Below are 26,866 nucleotides of genomic sequence, written 5' to 3' on the forward strand. Positions count from 1 at the left end.
AGAGTTCCGCGGGAAATAAGGCCTAAGTTGAGGCACCTAACGACACCTACCTGAAAAGTAGGCCTGATTAGGGGTAGAGAGTAGGCGTGGTATGACTTGAGGCATCGCTACACATCTGTGGTAGGCATCAGTAAATTAGGCCAGGAAAACCTTGACCCTAAGACAAGTCAGGCGCCACTAGATGTGATTCTGTAAAGGGCGCCTAGCGGTTGATTGACAGCCGCACTGAGTGGCAGCTGGAATTTAGGCGCCATGCATAGAATCAGGCCCAAGATGCCTGCGCCTTGGCATACCTGGCTCCTACGTCATTCCTTAGATATCAAGTACTATAGCTATAAAGTGGGGGTACTCTTAGGATTAGCAGATGTCCGGATTTTCCCGGACATGTCCGGGGGTCCAGACGGTTTTTCAAAACCCAGCACTTTGTCTGCCCCCCCCCTTCCCCGCTCCTTCTGCTCAACACTTCGTCTTCACTTCCCACCCCCTCTACCTGTTTAAAATGTCACCAGTGTGAGTAGGTTTTCCGGCCTGCTGCTCGTGCTGGCTTTCCTTCTGATGTCACTTCCTGGCCCCACGACCCGGAAGTGATTTCAGAGGGAGCCAGGCCGGCGTGAGCAGCAAGCTAGAGAAGATTTTAAAGACGTATGGGGGGCGGGGAAGGGATGGCGTGAGCGCGACATGGGGGGGGATGGAGAGGTTTCAGTGCGCCCACCAAGATGGTACCTGGGGTGTTACGCCACCCCCTGCCCCACAACACTCCCTTACTACGCCACTGAAGACTGCGACCGTGATAAATTAAGGCTGTCTACTGTTTGTAAACTCCATGTTCTCCATGCACTTACAATCTGCAAATAGATCTAATATGTGGCTCTTGAGGACCAAGTCTGCCTACCCCTAGCTGCTCCTTGAGACCCTGGGCAAGTCACTTAATCCCCCCTTTGCCCCAGGTACATTAGGTAGATTGTGAGCCCACCGGGACAGACAGGGAAAAATGCTTGAGTACCTGAATAAATTCATGTAAACTGTTCTGAGCTCCCTTGGGAGAATATAGAAAATTGAGTAAATAAATAGTGTGAAAAGTTTCAGCCTCTGATAACCAGAGCTGGTATTGTGACATCATAATGCCTCATTCTACCAATAAGAGCCAGCTTCCTCAGTGATGTCACAATGGCTTGATTTTTCCTATACTTGGCTCATTTTTACTATACTTTGATCTCTAGAGTGGCGCAGTGGTTAAAGCTACAGCCTCAGCTCCCTGAGGTTGTGGATTCAAAAACCCACCCTGCTCCTTGTGACCCTGGGCAAGTCACTTAATCCCCCCATTGCCCCAGGTGCATTAGATAGATTGTGAGCCCACCAGGACAGACAGGGAAAAATGCTTGAGTGCCTGAATGTAAACCATTCTGAGCTCCCCTGGGAGAACGGTATAGAAAATTGAATGAATAAATAAATAAAGATTAGCCTTGTAACTGTGGAAAAAATGAATATGCTAATGGAGCAGACATGCCTCACAAGAATGTTATAAAACTCAGCTTCTGTAAGAGACTGCCCAAGGATGTATGGATTCCTCCAGGTACAAACTTTCTGTTACTCTCTTTCCATCCAATAAAACCTTTAATATTGGAAATATTCTTTTCAGCCTTTGTAACTCTTTTTCCCTCTATGGTTTACTTCGTCATATGTTAAGACAGGCATAAGGAGTCTCTTCCCGGGAGAAGAGTCCACCCTTACCCTTGGTGGATCTAGTCCAGCTGGGCTTGACGCAACCGACACAGCCCGGTTTGTCATCAATGACTTCATGAGACGTTAGGGTGGCTTACCTCATACACAGCCACACGAGAGTTCTCATGTGTGACGGTCTCACTTTTCATTGACAGTGAACGGGCCAGACTTTTTACGTCACAGATACTTTTTGAGTCACTTAGGCTATCCCGGTTCAGTTTCTGGGGGAAACAATTGATGAAGACACCATTAGTAACGTTTCTGGAGAGGTTCACAAGAGCCCACCCATGTAGGGTTACCAGAAGTCCGGATTTCCCCAGACAGGTCCTCCTTTTGAGGGTCCGGACGGCTTTTCAAAACCCGGTACTTTGTCCGGGTTTTGAAAAGCCTCCTCAAATTGCAGGGGGGAGGGGCTAGGGTGGGAATGGGGGCGGGATTAGGCAATACAGGGCGGGGATAAGCGGAACTGGGTGGGACTAGGGGGCGGGCCTAGAAGTTTGGATTTTCCGACTGGAAAAATCTGGCAACCCTTCATGGTCTCCCTTTTTTTTTTTCTCTTATGTAACGTAACTGTCTTTTGTGTTGTTACTGCTGAACATCTTGCTTGGATAAATATTTAAGAACTGACAGCATTATAGTTTCAACCATAACGTTAAGACGGACCACCTAGGGACTGTCCCCTTGAATACAGGGAGAACAATTTTCCAAAGTGATTGACCTGGGTAACGAGGGAGTTATTTGGCTACAAGACTTGGACTGCAAATTACTTGCTACACTTAAGTCGGCAAATATAATAATAATAATAATAATAACTTTATTCTTCTATACCACCAATAATCGTGCAATAGCTGCCTAGGTGGTTATGTTAGACCAGGGGTAGGCAATTCCGGTTCTCGAGAGCCGGAGCCAAGTCAGGTTTTCAGGATATCCACAATAGATATGCATGAGATAGATTTGCATCTCAGGGAGGCAGTGCATGCAAATCCGTCTCATACATATTCATGGTGGACATCCTGAAAACCTGACCTGGCTCTGGCTCTCGAGGACCGGAATTGCCTACCCCTGTGTTAGACCTAAGAAAAAGTGGATGTTTGGGGGATGAGAAGGTCAAGGAAGAAAAATCATGCATGCAAATTAGACTTTCAAAGTGTATAGGCATAGTTGATCTACATAGATTTGTAATGTCTTTCGAGGTAATGAAAATCTGTGGGTGGTCTTTTGCATCCCCCCTCCCTACACCTATACTAATTCCCTAATTGATTCACATTTCAACATGGTCCTCTGCCTGAGCTTCTCGTATAAGTACATACATACATGTCTTATGGCAATATTATAAACATTTACGGGTGTAACCCAAGTATAGACATTAGCACTTCATTTATAGAATTACCCACATAATACCTTCCCTATGGGTGAAGGAAACAACTGTCTGCTTCCATTTTAAAAGCTATTTATTTACTCTCCAGGCCAATGACAACAGTAAAAAATGTAAAGTTGACAGTAGATTTCACACCTCTATTGTCCATTTATTACACAATGAGTGCTTATGGTGGACCAAAATGGACTTTTGTAGCATAAAGGGAGATTAATGTGTAGGTAGGCGCTTATTCTATATAGGACATTGACACAATCAAGGGGAACAATAAACGGTCTATTAAAAAACCTCCACACACAAACAGAAAACAGGAAGTTCTGGAGAAACTCAATCTACAGTATACAGTATGGTCGCCAAGAGCTAGCATCAACTTGACGACAATTAATCGTCTTTTCTATATAGGAAAGTAGGTGCTAAGTTTCCTTTATGAAATACGAGCATAATAGACAACAGATGAAATATGCATAAGATTTACATGAATAATATTCTCTAAGTTATGCGCATAAGTGTGAGCACTGCTTACGATCCACCTAGCCTCCAAGTAAATGTTACATTTACATACATATTTGGCATTGAAATGTTAGCGTTTTTTTATCCCCTCCCCCAAATTTCCCAACAAATCTTCGCTACTGTCTTGAATAATATGTAGGGCCAAAATAACCACCAAATAGTATCATATTTGTCTATCTTTCCTTCATAAATTTTTCTTCCATATTTGTAAATGTTAACAACAGTAAACTGAAGTTCTTTATTTCTTTTTCTTCCAACGAGATTTGGACCCAAGAACTTACCTTGATACTCAGTTTAGGGTTTATGAAAGTGAGATCTTCCAGAGTTAACAATATTTTGTTGGGTCCCTTGACCAACTGGATTTTCAGAAGACTATGTCTGAAAGAACCGGAAACCACAAATCACATTTTTTTATTGATTGAAACCGATATGTAAATGGAACAAGAATAACCAGTTCAAGATCCCTGCTCCGGCAAATCATATATTATCCTTAATCATTTTAATTGTTTGGAATAGGGACACCCACCCAACTGTCCAATTCCACCTCCCCTCCATTAAAAATTATTAAAATTATTAAAAATTTTATTTATCACTAAAATCATGGTACGACCACATCTAAGCAATGTACAATAAAATATGAAATAGAAATAGAAATGAACTCCATAAATTAAAATTAATGACTATACATTCCAAGACCAAGCATATAAAGATAACACACGTCTCGTAGTCAGAGAGGGATGGGGATGGGGAGGGAGTAAGGGATTGGGGGGGGGGGCTGTGTGGGTTTAAGAGCAAAGTATCATACTTATGGGTTTTATGAATTTTAAATGCATCGTCTCTCTTGTATACCTCACTCTTCCAGTACTGACGCCTACCCTAAGAATGTACAGCTCACCTAACTTACCCTCCGATGCGCATATAATTCCCCAGCCAAGACAGAATTGCAGTAGTCGAGGCAATTTAGAACACGCCTCCCTAAGATTTAGATGCGATGGAGAAAAAAACCAACCAGAATGATGTCTAGAAATTCAGTTTCGAAAATGCCCACTTGGACATTTTGACTAGTAAGACGCCCAAGTGCCGGCTTATGCCGTCTTAGAGGGCTCCTTTTATCAAGCCGCACTAGTGGGGTTAGCGCGTCGGACATTTCATCACGCGTGAACCCCCACGGCCGGCTTAAAAAACTAACGCCTGCTCAATGCAGGCGTTAGCGGCTAACACGGCAGGCGGTTTAACGTGTGGTATTACGCGTGTTAAACCCCCCTACCGCAGCTTGATAAAAGGACCCCTTAGACATTTGTCTTTTTTTGAAAATGAGCCGTGAAAGGTGAAAGATCACCACAGCTCCCCTCATTTTCTTTGAGGATCAGTGTTGGTTTCCTTTCCTTCAGATCTTCTGGCTATACTAATGAAATACTACTACTTAGGGTGGGCTGATATTTATAGACGGTCCCTGCTCAGAAGAGCTTACAATCTAACTTGGACAGACAGACATGGCATATAAAGTTGGGGTTACAGAACCCAAGGAGAGAGAAGTTAGGAGTTGAAAGAACTCTCCAAGAGGTGGGCTGACATTTATAGACGGTCCCTGCTCAGAAGAGCTTACAATCTAACTTGGACAGACAGACATGGCATATAGAGTTGGGGTTACAGAACCCAAGGAGAGAGAAGTTAGGAGTTGAAAGAACTCTCCAAGAGGTGGGCTGACATTTATAGACGGTCCCTGCTCAGAAGAGCTTACAATCTAACTTGGACAGACAGACATGGCATATAGAGTTGGGGTTATAGAACCCAAGGAGAGAGAAGTTAGGAGTTGAAAGAACTCTCCAAGAGGTGGGCTGACATTTATAGACGGTCCCTGCTCAGAAGAGCTTACAATCTAACTTGGACAGACAGACATGGCATAAAGAGTTGGGGTTACAGAACCCAAGGAGAGAGAAGTTAGGAGTTGAAAGAACTCTCCAAGAGTTTCGCTGACATTTATAGATGGTCCCTGCTCGGAAGAGCTTACAATCTAACTTGGACAGACAGACATGGCATATAGGGTTGGGGATGCAGAACCCAAGGTGAGAGGAGTTAGGAGTCAAAAGTACTAACAGTAACTATTAGTATCAGGATGCGGACTAACATTTCTTCTTTGTTTGTTTTCTGATTGTTTTATTTATCCTGCATTTTGCAATAATAATAATAATAATGATAATAACTTTATTCTTCTATACCGCCGCAGTCGAATGACTTCTAGGCGGTTCACATCAAAGAAGGCTGGACAATCATCGAATTACAGAATGCAGGAAGTGGGGGTACAACTTATTACATAAGAAATAGATAAAAGGAAAATATGAATCTTAAGTAGGTAGTATAGGTTTCATGTATGCAACCCAAGGAATAGAGCTGGACAATAAGGCGAATTGCAGAATGAAGCAAATTACAGAATGCAAGTAGTGAGGGTACAACTTATTAACAAGAAATAGTTATAAGGAAAATATGAATCTTAAGTATGCAATTTAAGTCTCATGTATGCAGCCCAAGGAATAATGTTGGACAATCAGCGAATTGCAAAATGCAGAAAGTGAGGGGACAGCATGTTACAGAGATTGGCAGAGGGAAAATATAACTTTATAAGTATGTCTGATATAAAATATCCCTCTACCATTCAACATTTAGGTTTCTATCCTCTATCTCTGGTAGACTTTTTTTTTTAAATTATTATTTATTTCAGTCTGTTTTTGAACATATCAATTAAGAAAAACATTCAACAAGATTTTTTACCTGATTAGATAGGATACCCCTACAGCGAACAGTACCACACCAAATACCAGGCTAAAAACCAGGATCACAGTGGAAGGCTTAATACCTGCGCAATGAAAGGAACAGACCGTAAGTGGAACTTAGCGTGTGAAAGGGTTAATAGTAGTGTTCCCTACAAGCTGAGCAGGAGTCCTCCACTATGTTCCTTCCGGTGCACTGCTGCTTCAGTATCGCTCGTTCAATTGCAAGGGATAGGCAAGCTCTGCAGGGCTCCAGGGGAGCCTGCCTGTCCCCAGTGACTGAAAGAACAAATTGATGCAGCACCCCCTGCTGGCGGCAGTAGAGCTGGAGGCAGGGAAGGGAAGCGGCATACACGCACCGCAGTGGGGGGGCAGGGAAGGTGCAGGGGGCACAGAGGAGGCTAAGACAGTGCCCGGGGTGGACAGCCCCACCCACCCCCGTTCCCACGCTACTGATCATGAGCTATCACCGCATATATAGCACAAGTCCACTTACTGCCTTTGAAACAGGAACCAGCAGGTGCATCCATGCTGCTGCATCCGCACCTGCGCTTTCTAAATGATGAAATAATTTTCTGTCCAGTCACTGTATGGGAGATGACCCGTCAAATGCACTCCGACAATTGAATACTATTTTGTCTTTTCGAGGGTTACAGAGTAACCCTCTTTTTTGAGGGGGGAATCCCCCCACTACACTTAAAAGATTCACTTGGTATCTAGTATTAGGGTAAGGTTTACATGATGATCATGGGACCCCCTATCTGGAAGGCCCTGATTTGCTCAGACTCCTCAGGCCCCTCCCATGGGAGGGGCCTGAGGAGTCTGAGCAAATCAGGGCCTTCCAGATATCCACTTATGGCAGATTTCAGGGGGGCGCAGTTGACGGGACAGCTTTGTCATGCGTGCACTTGTCCGTGTGCACAATTGTCGGGGCACAATTGTCGTGCACAGATTAGTCAATGTGGCGTATGGAAAGATGCTGGAAATGTTCCTAGCAGTTAGTGCACATTTTCCTACACTTTATTTCAAGAACCGTTCAGCTTCAGAACGACCCTTGAAATTCTTTTGCTAAGCAAAATGCCAACTTGCACTTTGTTGGTCCTCCTTCCCCTGCTTTCTTCCCATAACCAATATCAACAGAAATCCACAGAGGGGGGGGGGGTTACCTCCTATGCAGAGCGTGGCTGGATCAAACCAACAGCCGGAATCCGCAGGAGGGGGAACGCCTCCGGGGAAATGTATAGTCTTTCCTAAAAAAAGCACCAAATTAGAGGACAGGTCCACCAAGTAGGTTCGGAAAAGCTGGTTCACTTGGCCATCGGTGTCCAGCACCACGAAGTTGCTCAGCCCGTTGCCCATTTCATCCGTACACATTCTTTGGTTGAATCCAGCAAAATCAAGGTTTTTGGTATATTTTGCCAAATTTGTTCCTGTAACCCAGGCACCATGTGCCCTGGCATTATTTATAGCGTTAGCTAAAAGGTAAATTGAATTATAGATTGTTCCAAAGAGTGGAGAGACCTGTGAAGAGAAGAAATATGGTTTAACACCGTTGTGTTATCACTCTTTTATTAATCCATCTTTCAGCTGGTCCATTCCAATTGCTTCTCCAAATGGGAAAAATGCAGACTGATTTTATGCTAGGAATTATTAGAAAAGGGACGGTAAGCAAGACAAAAAAATGTTATAACGCCTCTGTATCGCTCAATGATGCAACTTCACCTTGAGTATCACATTCAGTTCTGCTCTCCTTATCTCAAAACAAAGATATAACGGCCCTATAAAAGGTTCAAAGAAGAGCAACCAAGATGATAAAGGGGATGGAACGCCTCTCGTTTGAGGAAAGACTAAAAAGGGTTAGGGCTCTTCAGCTTGGAAAAGAGACGGCTAAAGGGAGATATGATTGAAGCCTACAAAATCCTGAGTGGAGTAGAACGGATACAAGTGAATCGATTTTTTACTGCATCAAGATTTACAAAGACTAGGGGACACTGGACGGAGTTACAGAAAAATACTATTAAAACCAATAGGAGGAAATAATTTTTTCACTCAGAAAATAGTTAAGTTCTGGAACGCGTTGCCAGGGAATGTGGCAAGAGTGGTTAATGTAGATGGTTTTAGAAAAAAAGTTTGGACAAGTTCCTGGAGGAAAAGTCCATAGTCTGCCGTTGAGACAGACATGAGAGAAGCTACTGCTTGCCCTGGATCCGTGGCATGGAATGCTGCTACTATTTGGGGATTCCGCATGGAATCTTGCTACTATGTGGGATTCAGGAATCTTGCTACTCTTTGAGATTCTGCACGGAATCTTGATACTTTTTGGGGTTCCAGAATCTGCTACTATTTGGGGTTTTTGCCAGGCTCTTGTGATTTGGATTGGCCTCCGTGAAGACGGGATACTGGGCTGGATGGACCATCGGTCTGACCCAGTAAGGCTATTCTTATGCACTTTCTAAATCTAAACATGGGGAGAACAACTTTTAAAGCCACAGGGGAGGGGGGAAATTGTTTAATGATAGGATGCCTATGTGAGAAGTCCCAAAAAGTGCATATTTTAAGCATGCTCTGTAAAGACAACATAGGGGCCCAACGGTTCATAGTCATTCGCGCGTGGGACTTCAGCGCGCCAATATTGCAGCGCAGACAATTCGACGCAAGACCCCAGCGCGCCGCCTAAAAAGTTACTTTTAAAGAGCTCCGACGCGGGGTGTATGGGGGGGAACCCCCTACTTTACTTCATACTCTTTGCGCTGCCATTGGGGGGGTTGGGGGGGTTGGAACCCTCTATTATAGAGTAAACTTAACTTTTTCCCAATTTTTTTAGGAAAAAGTTTACTTCATACTCTTTGCGCTGCCGTTGGGGGGGGGTTGGGGGGGTTGGAACCCTCCATTATAGAGTAAACAACTTTTTCCCGATTTTATAGGAAAAAGTTAAGTTTTCTCTATAACGTGGGGGGTTGCACCCCCCACACCCCCTCCCCCAACGGCAGCGCGAAGAGTATGAAGTAAAATGGGGGGTTCCCCCCCCTCGGTCGGAGCTCTTTATAAGTAACTTTTTATGCGGTGCGCTGGGGTCTTGCGCCGAATTGGCTGCGCTGCAAAGTCTCGCGTGCTTTTGTCCCGTCACCGGCCCAACATTATATGTCCATGCTCAAATGTCCATGCATAAATGTCCACCCTTCCCAAAAAGGGTGTAAATGTGTATTCTCCATCACCGGAACTCCTGAAACGCCTACATGCAGACTGTGTGTCAGTTTTAGGTGCCCCTAGTAAGCCAAGCAATAATCCTAAAGAAAGGTGACGGCACTCACCTGATGAGGTTCCAAGATGGTTTTTATTCTCCCTTCTTCTTTGCCCTCCATGAATGCCTCGTCAAAGGACTTTTCCCCCGACTCCATTGTGATTGTCAGCACAGCATCATATGCCTGGCGGAGCTTGCTGTTGTTGTGAAGAGCGTACAACGAATTGTTTTTGTAAGGGAGACTGTACAGCAGAGCGTCGTACGGCACAAAGACATACCTTCCGTCCGTCAGCCCCATCTCATGGGCTTTGGTAAGAAGGGCGGCCTGTTCTTCCCCTCCAATCAGCGCAGAATGCATGCACAAAACTATAACTAAAGCAGACAAAGGATAGAGTTATAGTTTACTTTTCACACAGAAAGGAGAGAGACGCATCGTGGGAAAAGAAAAGTCCTCCACTATTAGTGGGGTCCTCGAGCCATGGCATGATTGACACACGATCGGTGGCAGTTGTTAAGACAGCCGCCGCCGACAGCCCTGTTTATGGAATCTAGACCTAAGTGCAAATTCTATAATGGCAGTCTCGTGCGGAATTGTCTTTATAGAATACTAGATTGTCATTTTTTGCCTCTAACTTTAGTGTAGCTGGTTTTAAGAACGATTTGGACAAGTTCCTGGAGGAAAAGTCCATAGTCTGTTATTGAGAGAGACATGGGGGAAGCCACTGTTTGCCCTGGATCGGTAGCATGGAATGTGGCTACACCTTGGTGGATTGGCCACCGTGAGAATGGGCTACTGGGCTTGATGGACCATTGGTCTGACCCAGTAAGGCTGCTCTTATGTTCTTAATACTAGCTTGTCATTTTTGCCTCTAACTTTAGATGTAGGTGAAAATACTCATGTCTAATCCCTGTCAGGCATGGAAATGAAAATGCATAAGAACATAAGAATTGCCATACTGGGACAAACCGAAGGTCCATCGAGCCCAGAATCCTGTTTCCAACAGTGGCTAACCCAGGTCTCAAGTACCTGGTAGAAACCCAAAGAGTAGCAACATTCCAGCATCTCAAAGAATAGCAAGATTCCGGAACATCAATGAGAGCAACATTCCAGAGCTGAGATTGTGATGTCATAATGCCTCATTCCACCAATGCCTAAGAGTCAACCTCAGCAGTGATGTCACAATGGCTTCACTGACCTATGCTTGGTTCACATAAGAACTGCCATACTGGGACAGACCGAAGGTCCATCAAGCCTGGCATCCTGTTTCTAACAGTGGCCTACGCAGGTCCCAAGTGCCTGCCAGACACTCAAAGAGTAGCAACATTCCAGAGCTGAGATTGTGATGTCATAATGCCTCATTCCACCAATGCCTAAGAGTCAACCTCAGCAGTGATGTCACAATGGCTTGATTGTCCTATACTTGGCTCGCATAAGAACATAAGAATTGCCCTACTGGGACAGACTGACGGTCCATCAAGTCAAGTATCCTGTTTCCAACCGTGGCCAAGCCGGGTCCCAAGCACCTCGCTAGATCCCAGATTTTATGCTGCTTATCCTAGGAAGTGGATTTCCACAAGTCAGTACAATAATGGCTTATGGACTTCTCTTTTAACAAATTATCCAAACCTTTTTAAAACCCCGCTAAACTAACTGATTTCATCACATTCTCCGGCAATGAATTTCAGAGTTTAATTACACACTGTGTGAAGAAATATTTTCTCCAGTGTATTTTAAATCTACTACTGCGCCAAATCCTGGTATTTATTCTCATCACCCACACAGCTACGCAAGCAAAGCGAGGATCACCGAATGATACCTATTATTCTCTCTGCCAGAAACTCCCCAAACCCTACCTGCCCCATTTGTTCTGTCTGTCCTAATTAGAGTGTAAGCTCTTCTGAGCAGGAACCATCTATTACATGTTGAATGTACAGCACGGAGTAGAAGCGGCAGCGCTACAAAATGGGCTTAGAACATTCTAACACAGGACTTTCCTGTGTGATAAACCTATTTTCTAACGTGCCCCTAAAAAAGGGTTTTTCAGTTTAAAAAAATAGATATATATTTTCAGGTCGTGTGCTAATGTCGCTAGCATGCGGCAGCTGAAAATAACGCGGGAGCACTCTGGCGTTTAACTCCTAGGTGCTATTCAGCACGGTTGTCAATCATCCACTAGGTGCCGTTTACAGATCTGCGCATAGCGGTGCGTGAGCGTTCCTAGGTGCCGTTTAGGCCAGGGTTTTCTTGGCCTAAATGAGGGCGTCTAAGTCAAAACCACGCTCAAACTCTGCCCTGAATCTGCCCCTAACTACACCGACTTACTGGTGGGTGCCTTGATGTAACTCCTGGGAGACCACCAGCCAGTCGGAATCCCAATCAATACTGCTGACGGACGAATTCAAATACAAATCGTCCTCTATTTTTTGTTTAACCTTATAACATACATCTAGAAGAACTAATGCACATACCATTAATAATTTATTAATCAACCTTACTTTTTTCATAAATATTATAAATATACTAGTGTTTAAGCCCGTTACATTAACGGGTGCTAGAGTAGATGTCTGTCTGTCTGGGGTTTTTTTTTCTTTGTCCCATCCTATGTCCTTAGTATGTCCTTAATACCCCCAGTGCCTCCTTCCATGTCCTTAGTGTCCCATTCTATGTTCTTAGTGCCCCCAGTGCCTCCTTCCCATGTCCTTAGTGCCCCCATTGCCTCTGTCCTGTGTCCTTAGTGCCCTCAGTGCTCCTTCCTGTGTCCTTAGTGCCCCCAGTGCCTCCTTCCCGTGTCCTTAGTGCCCCCAATGCTTCTGTCCTGTGTCCTTAGTGCCCTCAGTACCCCTTCCTATGTCCTTAGTGCCCCCAGTGCCTCTGTCCTGTGTCCTTAGTGCCCTCAGTGCTCCTTCCTATGTCCTTAGTGCCCCCAGTGCCTCCTTCCCGTGTCCTTAGTGCCCCCAGTGCCTCTGTCCTGTGTCCTTAGTGCCCTCAGTGCCCCTTCCTATGTCCTAAGTGCCCCCAGTGCCTCCTTCCTGTGTCCTTAGTGCCCCTTCCTATGTCCTTAGTGCCCCCAGTGCCTCTTTCCAATGCCCCCCTCAATGCCTTTTAGACTTTGTTCCACCCACACCCTCCCCCCGAAGCCAGCCTGCCTGCCTCCCATCCCCCTGTGCAGTAGAACCTTTCATTTCTACCCCCCCCCCCCATTCTCCCATACAGTAGAATTCGGTATTTGCAGCCATTAAGGCCCATCTCCCATTTTCCTTGCCCCCGAGCGCCAATTCGTTGCACGCTGTCAGCACCTGCCCGCTTCCCAACAACCTCCTCATTGCCAGCCAGCCATAGCGACGTTTCTCTGGTGATGGGGGAGTAGCTGTGTGTTTCCTGCCTCCGTCAATGGGCCACTGCCACAGCTAAGTGCGCATGCGCACTCCTGCCTGCCACGGACATACGGAACACGCAGATAGGAGTGCGCATGTGCCGATTAGGGTTTTATTGTATAGATTGAATGTACCACCCTCTGTCTTATAAAAACACCTATTTCAACAGACAACCCAGGCAAATGCCCTGGTTGCCCCGAACATTGTCCAGTGTTTTATTTGCCAAACTGGTGCTTCATGGATTAAACCCCTGCTTTCATGATAAGATCTTGTTCTCTCTGGAATAACAACTGACAGAATGTTCAAGCTAGAGAGTTGCGCGGGGACAGAAATCCCACCCATCCCCGCCCGTCCCCACCAGGATCCTCTCCGTCCTCACCCGTCCCCGCCAGGATCCTCTCCGTCCCCACCCGTCCCCGTCAGGATCCTCTCCGTCCTCACCCGTCCCCGTCAGGATCCTCTCCGTCCTCACCCGTCCCCGCCAGGATCCTCTCCGTCCCCACCCGTCCCTGCCAGGATCCTCTCCATCCCCACCCGTCCCTGCCAGGATCCTCTCCATCCCCACCCGTCCCCGTCAGGATCCTCTCCATCCTCACCCGTCCCCGTCAGGATCCTCTCCGTCCTCACCCGTCCCCGCCAGGATCCTCTCCGTCCCCACCCGTCCCTGCCAGGATCCTCTCCGTCCCCACCCGTCCCTGCCAGGATCCTCTCCATCCCCACCCGTCCCCGTCAGGATCCTCTCCGTCCTCACCCGTCCCCGTCAGGATCCTCTCCATCCCCACCGTCCCCGCCAGGATCCTTTCCGTCCCCGCCAGGATCCTTTCCGTCCCCGCCAGGATCCTTTCCGTCCCCACCCAGCCCTACAAGGAATTGCCTCCATCCCCGCCCGTCCCTATAAAAAGCAGCAATTACTTCTGACAGAATCATCAGTTCCACAGTTTCTTTTGTGTTTGCGCTGCTGTTTTCCTTGTGGAATCTCTTTGGTGGAACCCTTTTTTTGTTTTCTGTTCAGGTAATTAACTTATAAACCCCCTCTTTTACTAAGGCTGACGTGTCCATTATATTATATGGACGAACCCTGCTTCCAAAGCCTTCCATCCCCGTGGGAGTCCCGTTGGCTAGAGGGGGATCCCCGTGGGAGTTCCGTGGGCCAGAGGAGTGTCCCCATGGAAGTCCCATGGATTAGGGGGGATTCCCGCGGGACCCCCACGGGATTCCCTTGATCCCCGTTCCTGTGCAGACCTCTAGTTCAAGCCAGCCCAGCACAATCTTGCGTTTCGCCACACAGGTGTCCTCAGGAGCTGAAGCCACTCAAGGTTTTCACTGTATTTTTCTCTCTGTAATCACATTTGTTAATCTTGCAGCAACTGCAACTTAGGCTCAAAAACCAGTCTCCCCTCTGGAGCCTAAGCTGCATGATTAATAAATGTGATTAGAGAGAGAGAAAAATACAGTGAAAACCTGAAGTGGCTTCAGCTCCTGAGGACACCTGTGTGGCGAAACGCAAGATTGTGTTGGGCTGGCTTGAACATTTTGTCAGTTGTTATTCCAGAGAGAACAAGATCTTATCATGAAAGCGGGAGTTTAATTCATGAAGCACCAGTTTGGCAAATAAAACACTGGACAATGTGGAACTGATTATCCAAGTTTTCGGAGCAACCAGGGCATTTGCCTGGGTTGTCTGTTGAAATAGGTGTTTGTTATAAGTCAGAGGGTGGTAGAGTCAATATATTTATAATATTCATGAAAAAAGTAAGGTTGATTAATAAATTATTAATGGTACGCGCATATATGTATTAGTTCTCTTCTTCTAAATGTATGTTATGTAATGAATTTGCATGAGAGAGATTTGCATATAGTGGAAGTGGCAGGTATGCAAAATTTCTCTCATGCATATTCATTAGGGATATCCTGAAAACCTGACTGGCTGGTGGTCCCCCAGGACAGGGTTGGGAACCGCTGATGTAGACAACTACCTTGAAGTGGTAGGCGCCTACCGGCTAATTATCGCTGGGTTTTACTAAACAGTGGTAGAGGTTACTACTTCAGGCCGGCAAGTTAAATACTCCAAATTCCTGTGAGTGTCGGAGCTCTAATTTTTTTAATTGTTTTTTTTTTAATGGTGTTTCAATTATCAGCTCCAATTAAGCCAATTAAGAAAATTAAGTTAGGCACCTAGATTGGTTTGATGCACTGAGCTATATACCTAACTTATAAACTGTGATTGTGTTGGGCTGGCTTGAACTAGAGGTCTGCACAGGAACGGGGATCACGGGAATCCCCCCTAACCCATGGGACTTCCACGGGGACACTCCTCTGGTCCACGGGACTCCCACGGGGATGGAAGGCTTTGGAAGCAGGGTTCATCCATATAATATAATGGACACGTCAGCCTTAGTAAAAGAGGGGGTTTATAAGTTAAGGGTGTAGTCTTAACAGAGATTTCGGCAGTTGGAACCCAAGCACAGTACCGGGTAAAGCTTTGGATTCTTGTCCAGAAATAGCTAAGAAGAAAAAAATTTTTTTTAAAAAAAATTTAAATTGAATCAGGTTGGGCAGACTGGATGGACCATTCGGGTCTTTATCTGCCGTCATCTACTATGTTACTATGTTAACTTGAGGAGGGTTTTTAAAAATAGAATCAGGACCTTACGGCCTCCTATTTAAGAGGCGCTAAGAGCTCTGATGTTAACCCCACAATAGCCAGTCAGCTTGCAGCAATTTGAGAATGTTAGCTGGATAACACGTCCCCCACCCATTCCGCGTCCCCTCCCCAAAATAAATCAAAACAATATGTAGTGCGTAATTAGCACAACAAGCAGGAAAACTACTGCAAGATGCGTTAGCGTGTCTTATGGTAAGCCTTTTTCGGTACGTGTTACACTGTTTTGCTCTGTTTCTTCCAGAGTGTGTATGTGTGGGTGGGTGTCCTGGGGGGGCTTTTTTGTTTTTAAACAACGTGGTCTATTACCACAACAGTTAAAGCCAATTAAAACAGGTTAGGCAGTGGTAGGCCGTCTAACTTATGGCGCAATTTATAGAATATGGCTCTGAAAGGTCTTCTAACCTATCTAATATAATAAAAGACTAAGCCGCCCATGCGCACTCCCACCTGCGTGCGTCCGTTTTCCGTGAGATGTAGGGCACCTCAGGTAGGAGTGCGCATGCGCGCGAATCTCTCTCTCCTGCCAAGGCGAACAGTAGGAGCAGCTAAGTTTTTAAAGTCGTGAAAAGCCGTCGGCCATGAAGCATGTAGGCGGCATACTTCACGACCGACGGCTTTTCAAACCCCCCCCCCCCAGCACTGCCGTCGCTGAACCTTTGAAAACCCTCCACCCTCACCAGCACTGCCAGCTGCGGTTAAGGCGAGAGAGAAAATAAGAAAAGGCACGATAAGTCTTTCATAAAAACTACAGAGAACTTAACCTCCAAAATGAAGGCGGAATCCATCTTGCTCAAGGCTTTACACAAGGTGAGATAGAATGGGTTAGCGGGGCCTTTAGCCGAGATGCTAGGTAAGGTATTGCTGTTGGTTACAAGACAAAGGGAAAGAGTTACCGAATCCCTTACCAAGATAGAGGATGAGGTAGAGCAGTCCCATTCGGATATCCAGGCGGAAGAAGGCGATGTCGGCCGCGGCAGCTGTAGGCCGTGGTGGCTGCTGGCTGCGGCGGACGAGCATGGAGCCGGGCCAAAGTTTCTTTTTTTTAACTTCAAAGACGCTGCAGCGGCTCCTCTCACGAGCCGCTCCTGCGTCGGAGAAGGCGGCAATTGTGAGAAGAGCCGCCAGGAAGTTACACTGCTGGGGGCTCGGGCTGTTAGGTCCATGCAGGCTCCTCTCGCGGTAAATGGAGGGAGAGGGAATGCTGCGGCTGGACAGGGAAGTAGGGAAGGAGATAGGAAGAAAGACACAGGGACAGGGGCAGGGAGAGAGACAGAAAGACAGACAGACAAAGGGGGCCAGGGAGGGAGAGAGACAGAAAGAAAGACAGACAAAGGGGGCCAGGGAGGGGGAGAGACAGAAAGACAGACAGACAAAGGGGGCCAGGGAGGGAGAGAGACAGAAAGAAAGACAGACATATATTCTACCACCAGCGGGAGGAAGGGAGACAGAAAGAAAAGAAGAAAGATACAGGGACAGGGAGAGACACAGAAAGACAGACAGACAAAGGGGGCCAGGGAGAGAGACAGACAGAAAGAAAGACAGCTGGACAGAGAGAGAGAGAGAGGGAAATAAATACAGACAGACATATATTCTAGCACCCGTTAATATAACGGGCTAAAATACTAGTTATTTAATAAAATTCTTGTTGTGTACTACAGACATGTGTAAATACTAGGGATCTGCCTAGAACTAGATACAGGGGTGTCAAAGTCCCTCCTCGAGGGCCGCAATCCAGTCGGGCTTTCAGGATTTCCCCAATGAATAGGCATGAGATCTATTAGCAAATAATGAAAGCAATGCATGCAAATAGATCAGTGATTCCCAACCCTGTCCTGGAGGACCACCAGGCCAATCGGGTTTTCAGGCTAGCCCTAATGAATATGCATGAGAGAGATTTGCATATGATGGAAGTGATAGGCATGCAAATTTGCTTCATGCATATTCATTAGGGCTAGCCTGAAAACCCAATTGGCCTGGTGTTCCTCCAGGACAGGGTTGGGAACCACTGAAATAGATCTCATGCCTATTCATTGGGGGAATCCTGAAAACCCGACTGGATTGTGGTCCTCGAGGAGGGACTTTGACACCCCTGAGCTGGAATGAAAAAGATCGTACAGAATACACATTTTGTAAATAAATCAATTCAATTGTATGCTGAAATTGGGTCTACACCCGAATTTCTGAAAAGAATTTTGAGTGCCATATATAGAATCCGGGGGAGGGCGGGGGGACGGACACATCCTCCCTATAGGAGGCAGTAGCCAGTCCTGCAAACAACAAATGAGAGCCTGAGAAGGAGTGTGAAGCTGGAATGCTCACAATGTACATCACGGTTTCCACCAGGGGTAGGCCATTCCGGTCCTCGAGAGCCGGAGCCAGGTCAGGTTTTCAGGATCTCCACAATAAATATGCATGAGATTGATTTGCATCTCGAGGAGGCAGCGCATGCAAACCCATCTCACACATATTCAGGGCGGAGATCCTGAAAACATGACCTGGCTCCGGCTCTCGAGGACCGGAATTGCCTACTCCTGGTTTACACAGTATCAGAAAGAAAACATATGTAATTCTAGATCAAATAAAGTCATGTGGACAAGGCACCGAAAGTTGGAACACATTTTTATGGGTGTAACATCTATTGCAAAGTAAACATTTGCAGTTAGATTGGCTATCGGGAATTCTGTTTTCTAACATATAAAGAAGTCATATAAGTCAGCTTAACATTAAATGACGATAACAGTAAATAATTAGCGGTCACTGGTCTACAGACCTGATTTATTTGTTAATCATTGATAAGAACATTAACTTTATCTCAGTGCTACGGGTGGCAGGCTGTGTCATATGTCAGCGGGGGTGGCAGTGTAAACTTTTAGGGCTAATTTATGTTCGCTACTAAAAGCAGGTCACACCATTAAGGGATTTATGGCTTTCCTGAGAAAATGAAATTATTGTTAGGGCACAGTTGAACGGAGAGTTGGAAACCTTCCCATCGTGCATTACTGTAGCATTTTTGGACTCTGAAGCTTAGGTGAAATCAGGCAAGGACCAGTTCAAAGTTGTTAAAACGCATTCGTTAAGAGCTTGCTGTTAAAACTACAGGAAGACCTTAGGAAATTGGAATAGAGAATGACACGGTGACAAAATTCATCACCGTCCCCGTCCCCGCGGATAACCGCGGGAAACCATCTTCATGTCATTCTTTAAGGTGAGAGGGAAGAATCAAAGTATGAATGGCCACAACCACTGACCCTCAAGCTTTGCTTTGAATAAAGCTGGTGTAGAAGGACCGAGGTTGAAACAGACACTACAGAATGACAGTCTCTGGTATCCAGAGCAGATATTGTGATGTCATAATGCCTCATTCCACCAGTGCCTAAGAGCCAATCACATCAGTGATGTCACAATGGCTTCATTATCCTTGGCTCCCATAAGAATCAGAGTATGAATGGCCACAACCACTGACCCGAAAGCTTTGCTTTGAAGAATGCTGGTGTAGAAGGACTGAGGTTGAGACAGACACTACATAATGACAGTCTCTGGTATCCAGAGCAGATATTGTGATGTCATAATGCCTCATTCCACCAATGCCTAAGAGCCAATCACATCAGTGATGTCACAATGGCTTCATTATCCTTGGCTCCCATAAGAATCAGAGTATGAATGGCCACAACCACTGACCCGCAAGCTTTGCTTTGAAGAATGCTGGTGTAGAAGGACTGAGGTTGAAACAGACACTACAGAATGACAGTCTCTGGTATCCAGAGCAGATATTGTGATGTCATAATGCCTCATTCCACCAGTGCCTAAGAGCCAATCACATCGCTGATGTCACAATGGCTTCATTATCCTTGGCTCCCATAAGAATCAGAGTATGAATGGCCACAACCACTGACCCGCAAGCTTTGCTTTGAAGAATGCTGGTGTAGAAGGACTGAGGTTGAAACAGACACTACAGAGTGACAGTCTCTGGTATCCAGAGCAGATATTGTGATGTCATAATGCCTCATTCCACCAGTGCCTAAGAGCCAATCACATCAGTGATGTCACAATGGCTTCATTATCCTTGGCTCCCATAAGAATCAGAGTATGAATGGCCACAACCACTGACCCGCAAGCTTTGCTTTGAAGAATGCTGGTGTAGAAGGACTGAGGTTGAAATAGACACTAGAAAATGACATGGGATTATTTCCCGCGGTTATCCGTGGGGACGGGAACGGTGATGAATTTTGTCACCGTGTCATTCTCTAAATTGGAAGACTTGGCGTCCAAATGGCAGATGAAATTTAATGTGGACAAATGCAAAGTGATGCGCATTGGGAAGAGTATTCCAAATTATAGTTATCAGATGCTAGGGAACACCGCTCAAGAAAAGGACCTGGGCGTCATTATAGACAATACGCCGAAGCCTTCCACTCAATGTGCGGCAGTGGCCAAGAAGTCATATAGGATGCTAAGAATTAGAAAAGGATGGCTAACAAGACTAAGAATGCTAGAACACCTCCATATCGCTCAATGGCGTGACTTCACCTTGAGCGTTGCATTCAGTTCTGGTCTCCTTATCTCAAAAAAGTTCTAGCGGCTCTAGAAAAAAATTCAAAGAAGAGCAACCGAGGTGATAAAGGGGATGGAACTCCTCTCGTTTGAGGAAAGACTAGAGAGGTTAGGGCTCTTCAGCTTGGAAAAGAGACAGCTGAGGGGACACTTGAAGTTACAGAGTAATACTTTTAAAACTAATAGGAGGAAATATTTTTTCACTCAGAGAATAGTTGAGCTTTGGAACGCGTTGCCAGAGGATGTGGTTAAGAGCGGTTAATGTAGCTGGTTTTAAAAAAGGTTTGGACGAGTTCCTGGAGGAAAAGTCCATGGTCTGCTGTTGAGACAGACATGGGATGTAGCATGGAATGCTGCTTCTCTTTGGGTTTTTGCCAGGTACTTGTGACTTGGTTTAGCCTCCACGCAGACGGGAGACTGGGCCAGATGGACCATTGGTCTGACCCAGTAAGGCTATTCTTATGGGTGTCAGGTCAAAAGCGCGCCGGGACAAAGGCACGCCCAGACAATTGAGCGCAGTGCGTGCCGCCGCGCCGCTCTAAATTACTGTTTTTAGCGCTCCGACGGGGGGGGGGGTGTGGGGGGAATCCCCCCACTTTACTTAATAGACATCGCGCCGCGTTGTGGGGGGGTTTGGGGGGTTGTAACCCCCCACATTTTACTGAAAACTTCACTTTTTCCCTGTTTTTAGGAAAAAGTTCAGTTTATAGTAAAATGTGGAGGGTTACAACCCCCCAAACCCCCCCACAACGCCGGTGCGATGTCTATTAAGTAAACTGGGGGGGGGTTCCCCAACAAAAACCCCCATCGGAGCCCCTAAAAACTGTAATTTAGAGCGGCGCGGCAGCGCGCGCTGCGCTCAATTGTCGGCGCGCGCTTTTGTCTTTCGCGCCGTTGTCTATGAACCATTCTTATGTTCTTATTCATTCATGCATCTTACCCTCTTAGGCTGGCGAGGATACAAGATTCACACCCACTTCATTTAGAGACAGGGTCAAAGCAAGCCACGTGCAGGCACATGGGAGATGGGGATACCAAAATTGCACCCTGACAATAACCTTGATGCAGTGGGCAGCAGGGGGAGTCCAAGAGCATGTCCCATAGGGCATGTTTCTGGCTTGGGATGGTCCTATTCACACCCAGCACCCTTTCCTTTCCATTTCGATCTATAAAGCTCAGTACCCTAATGGTTGGTGCAGTTAACATAACATAAGAACATAAGCAATGCCTCCGCTGGGTCAGACCAGAGGTCCATCGCGCCCAGCAGTCCGCTCATGCAGCGGCCCATCAGGTCCAGGACCTGTATAGTAGTTCTCTATCTATATACCCTTCAATCCCCTTTTCCTTCATAAAATCATCCAATCCCTTCTTGAACCCCAATACCGTTCTCTGTCCTATCACACCCTCTGGAAGCGCATTCCAGGTGTCCACCATCCTTTGGATGAAGAAGAACTTCCTAGAATTGGTTCTGAATCTGTCCCCTCTTAATTTTTCCGAATGCCCTCTCGTTCTTGTAGTTTTCGAAAGTTTGAAGAATCTGTTCTTCTCCACTTTCTCTATGCCCTTCAAGATCTTGTAAGTCTCTTGTAAGTGACTAAGAACTGGGGGACCTGCGGCTTCTTGTGACCCTGGGCAAGTCACTTAACCTTGCCACAGGCTCAAAATTTAGATTGTGAGTCCACTGGTGACAAAGAAAGCACATGCCTAATATTTGAAGGGATGCAATCGTATATGTCCAAAACAAATAAAACTAAAACGTATTGTATGATCATTTTAGTAGAAGGGCCTCATTCATACCACATCAGAAAGGTCACGGACACCCTCCAGGGATTCAAGACAAGGTTGGACAAGTTCTTGCTGAACCAGAACGAACGCAGGTAGGGCTGGTCTCGGATAGGGCACAGGTCTTTGATCTGGGGGCCGCCACGTGAGCGGACTGCCGGACGCGATGGACCGCCGGTCTGACCCAGCAGCGGCGATTCTTATGTTCTTATGTTCAAAAAATAAATACAAAAACGGAGAAAAGCAAACCTCATACACAGGCAGCCGGGACTACACACGTGCCCTAAGCCACCTGTATCATCACTGGTTTGAAAAAAAACTCCGTACAAATATATAAATTTACTTTCATTTCATTCATTTCAAAAAATTCACTTCGTCTCGTGCATCGTGATGTGTGAATCGAAATCCAATCTATCTAAAACAATTGTAAAGGCAACAGCTTAGTTTCAAAAGAGTTCTTGATATCGTGGAACAAGAAAAATGGTCAGATATAAAAAAAAGACTTATCTCAAACTGCATTAGCAAACATCTTTCGTCCATAATATGTAAACAGCTTTGGTTGTTCAAGAATGTCACCTAATATCAATATTAGAATGACCACTGTCCAAGTCCTGTATTCGGTTTCCCATGTGGACTTCTAGCTATTGTCAGGCAGACCAGTTGCTAGTTTAATTCTATTCATTTACCCCCCTCTCAATGGAACACGACGAAATAAACTATACGACAGCCTTTTATCGACACAGGCAGCAAAGATCGATACTACCATCTCCAATCTACTGATCAAATCAATAGACATTAAAGTATTCCGAAAAGAAATCAAAACTCATCTCTTCAAAAAACATTTCCCATCATCATAACCTCACAATAGTATTAGAAAATACTCTCATGACCACCACCACCACCACCACCACCATAGCAACACTTCTGAATCCTGACTGTATTATTTCTATTCATCAAAACAATCTATCACTATCTACTATTTGCTTTCAATTTCTCCTGGAAATGTCCAGACTAACAATTGTAACTTGACACATTCTTGATTCTATGTACTGCAATGCTACTGGAAATGTCCAGTCTTCTAATTTGTAATCCGCTTAGAACCGCAAGGCACAAGCGGAATAGAAATCACTAATGTAATGTAATGTAATTCTCATTGTAGCCTAACCTAAATAGCTCTTGATTTAAGGTAGCCATTGCTTGAACATTTTGGCCTCCTAATTCACCTGCTTAGCTGTACGAACACCTGCATCTTCATCTGGATTTCTAGTATTACCGGAACACATAGTACCCTGCATATGGTGCAGTCTGTGGATTTTACACATTCTTCATTCAAAATGCCATTATTGCATTTTTTTCCTGTAGGGAAAATTTTATCATACATCTGATCCTTAGGAGATGCACTTGTATCCATATTGAATATGTATGAGATAAATGTGCATATAATGGAGATCAGGCATGCAATTTTATCTCATGCATATTCACTGTGGGTGTCCTAAAAATCAGACAGGTTTGGACAAGTTCCTGGAGGAAAAGTCCATAGTCTGTTCTTGAGAAAGACATGGGGGAAGCCACTGCAAGGAATATTGCTACACCTTGGGTCAGGGGTCCCCAAAGTCCCTCCTTGAGGGCCGAATCCAGTCGAGTTTTCAGGATTTCCCCAATGAATATGCATGGAAAGCAGTGCATGCACATAGATCTCATGCATATTCATTGGGGAAATCCTGAAAACCCGACTGGATTCGGCCCTCAAGGAGGGACTTTGGGGACCTCTGCCTTGGGTTTTGGCTAGGTACTTGTGACCTGGTTTGGCCACCATGAGAACAGGCTACTGGACCATTGGTCTGACCCAGTAAGGCTATTTTTATATTCTTATTCACCCCCCCCCCCCTCATGGGAAAAGTCTTCAATTTTCAGTTAGCTGCACATACTGTTTCCTCTACCCATGAGCGCAATGAGAAAATGTTTGTGTAAATGTCCAACACGTGAAAACATAGAATATCCAAAACATTAGACTTATCTGGCCGAATTAGGTGCCGTTTTTAGAATCAGCCCCAAAGACTGCAAGTTCTTTAGGAATAATGTGTGTGTTTTTTCCTGAAAGTGCATGAATTTGCACACTGTTCGCAAAGGTGCAATGGTTTGCACATGTATGCACTGCCGGGAAAGAGTGGACCCTCCTCTGAAAGAGTGGGCAGTCTTTGCAAGTAGTGTGTACTTTTTCAAGAGAGTGTACACTCTTTCTGAAGAGTATGAAATACTAACAGCACATGAAAACCAAAAATGGTGTTTTGTGTGTATGGGGGGAGGATGTGGGGGGTGTTCTGTTTATTTTATTTTCCAACATGAAATGACTCAGAATTTTGACATTTCATATATTTCAAGTGAATGTGCATTCCTAATTACTATATATTTTTTTAAAATCATTTTTATCATTTTTCAATAATATATCAAGTATCCACTTGTACAGAAAGATAAAGTTAGACAGGAAATAAATTTAAAAATCAGATTATAATCTAATAACCCAAATTATCATAACTTTAACTCAAGTCCTCAAAATGGGTCCAAAATGTAGAATCAGCGAAAATAACAAAGAAATAAAAATAAAAAGTTAAGAATTATATTGGCTGGGACAGGAAGTCAAACCACCACAAATATGTTTTCTTTGATCCTAGCCAGCTGACAACCTTCTTGTCAGCGGCTCGACTGAAATAGGGGGAGGAATATGAAGCACTCTTAAAATTGATTGTTTAATTACTATATTTAAGGATCTATGCCGACCTATGACTTTGTTTGGATTTCTCAATAGTCTTACGATCCTATGATAATATTTTTTCACATTTTGATGTGTGCACCAATATTTTAATTATGTATTCAAACGTGACAGGAAACACAAGTGAATGAAGTTCGGTATTTAGAAAACTTACCTCTAAGGTCTTGGATTTCTTTAACTTGTGTGAGAGTGATTTCAATGCCTTTGTCCCCATCACCTATAACTGTTACCATACCTACTGGTAGACCTTGGCTTTGCAGAGCACTGGCAAATTTCCATGAAGTATCTACCCAGAGATCTTCATTGGAAGAAATAATGCCCACATGAGCCCATCTAAAGTACTTCATGAAAGTGAATAAAACCTTGGCTGGATCGGGTAAGGTCCTGGCAAAAGTTGGAAAGCTGTACTTGTTATCCAGCTCGTAGTTCACACATGCCCATGAAAACACTGCTTTATTCCAATTCTTACCCAAACGTGAAGCAGCGTCACAATAGCCAGGGTTCACTGGCCCTAAGAATGCTGATGACATTTTTTCATACCCTGTAAATTCAACTAGTGCTTTGGAGGTTTCACAATTTTCTTGAAGCACCACGTATGTGAGCCTATATCCCAGATCTAAAGAAGGATCACTGTTTATTCTCTCAATGGCTAACTTGGCGGCCATTTCTGGCAAGGCTTTCGAAAATAACGAGTCACATTTCCATGGTCCCAGCAGTCCCACTGTAAAATTCACACAGCGCACTTGTAAGGGAATCATTAATATTCCCAGAAGCAACCACCATAGGAAGATAGAGAATAAAAGTGTTCTGTCTGATCTCTGAACACTTGACTTGTATGACCCTAGGTGCCTTGATATCACCAACAAAAAGAGTTGAAAGTTTGAAGGAAGATAAATCATTGTCCCTATAGCTTGTTAGAATCAACCTGAAGTCTTGAGGTGCCCATAAGTTTCTAGCCGTATTTGCATCTGTGGAAAAAAAATATCATTTTGGTCACCTTCATTATTATACTTTCTAATTGGAATATTGTATGAACATAAGAACATAAGAATTGCCGCTGCTGGGTCAGACCAGTGGTCCATCGTGCTCAGCAGTCCGCTCACGTGGCGGCCCTTAGGTCAAAGGAACTTGTCTAACTTTGTCTTGAATCTCTGGAGGGTGTTTTTCCCTATAACAGCCTCCAGAAGAGCGTTCCAGATTTCTACCACTCTCTGGGTGAAGAAGAACTTCCTTACGTTAATACGGAATCTATCCCCTTTCGTTCTCTCTACCTTGGAGAGGTTGAACAACCTGTCTTTATCTACTTTGTCTTGAATCCCTGGAGGGTGTTTTCCCCTATAACAGCCTTCGGAAGAGCGTTCCAGTTTTCTACCACTCTGGATAAAGAAGAACTTCCTTACGTTTGTACGGAATCTTTCCCCTTTTAACTTTAGAGAGTGCCCTCTCGTTTTCTCTACCTTGGAGAGGGTGAACAACCTTTCTTTATCTACTAAGGGCTCTTTTTATGAAGCCACGCTAGCCAAAAAACTACTGCCTGCTCAAGAGGAGGTGGTAGCGGACAGCAAATTAGCACGCGCTACTATACACGTTAAACCGCTATTCCCTTCATTATCTGGAATGTTTCAATCATGTTTTTGCTATATTTACAACATTTCAATGAACATTAAATAAGATTTTGAAACCATTTTTTTTTTTTAATTAAATCTAAAATCATCTAAACCAGAGGAATTTGGTTTATCAGCCTCTGGTAGGCTTCCAGTTGACCAAACCAATACAAGCTATTTGAGTCTTGACCTGTTAATTTGAATTATTTGACTCACTTGTTTATCAGGTTTGAATAATTATATTTAGAGGTGTATTTTCAAAGCAATTAGATTTACAAAGCTGCATAGTAACCTATGTTTTGAAAATGAGTCCCACAATGTTTTGGCATCCACCCATTATAATATACTGGATTAAATGTTCATAATGAATTTGTCACACTGTGAAAATGATTTCAATGATAGTACTGATGTCATTTATAAAATTGAACATGATTATTAAATTTGCCATGGATTTTTATGTGATCCTTCTCTGCTACCTGCCTGTCCATAATTTGTAATAAGAA

General features: G+C 44.8%; 1 protein-coding gene across 1 annotated transcript in view; it reads right to left on the bottom strand.

Annotated features, from left to right (window-relative positions):
- LOC117362334 (retinal guanylyl cyclase 2-like) overlaps window positions 1-25,658 on the bottom strand; it is a 61,206-nt gene extending 35,548 nt beyond the window's left edge. Inside the window, exons 1-6 of the mRNA XM_033948565.1 lie at window positions 24,914-25,658; window positions 9,687-9,988; window positions 7,542-7,896; window positions 6,377-6,461; window positions 3,889-3,985; window positions 1,821-1,943 (exon numbers count right to left, since the gene is read on the bottom strand). Coding sequence (XP_033804456.1) covers window positions 1,821-1,943; window positions 3,889-3,985; window positions 6,377-6,461; window positions 7,542-7,896; window positions 9,687-9,988; window positions 24,914-25,658 — 1,707 coding nt within the window. The remainder of the gene's footprint in view (window positions 1-1,820; window positions 1,944-3,888; window positions 3,986-6,376; window positions 6,462-7,541; window positions 7,897-9,686; window positions 9,989-24,913) is intronic.
- Between the last annotated feature and the right edge of the window lie 1,208 nt (window positions 25,659-26,866).

The sequence above is a fragment of the Geotrypetes seraphini genome, chromosome 6 (assembly GCF_902459505.1).
Source record: "Geotrypetes seraphini chromosome 6, aGeoSer1.1, whole genome shotgun sequence".
Taxonomy (NCBI): domain Eukaryota; kingdom Metazoa; phylum Chordata; class Amphibia; order Gymnophiona; family Dermophiidae; genus Geotrypetes; species Geotrypetes seraphini.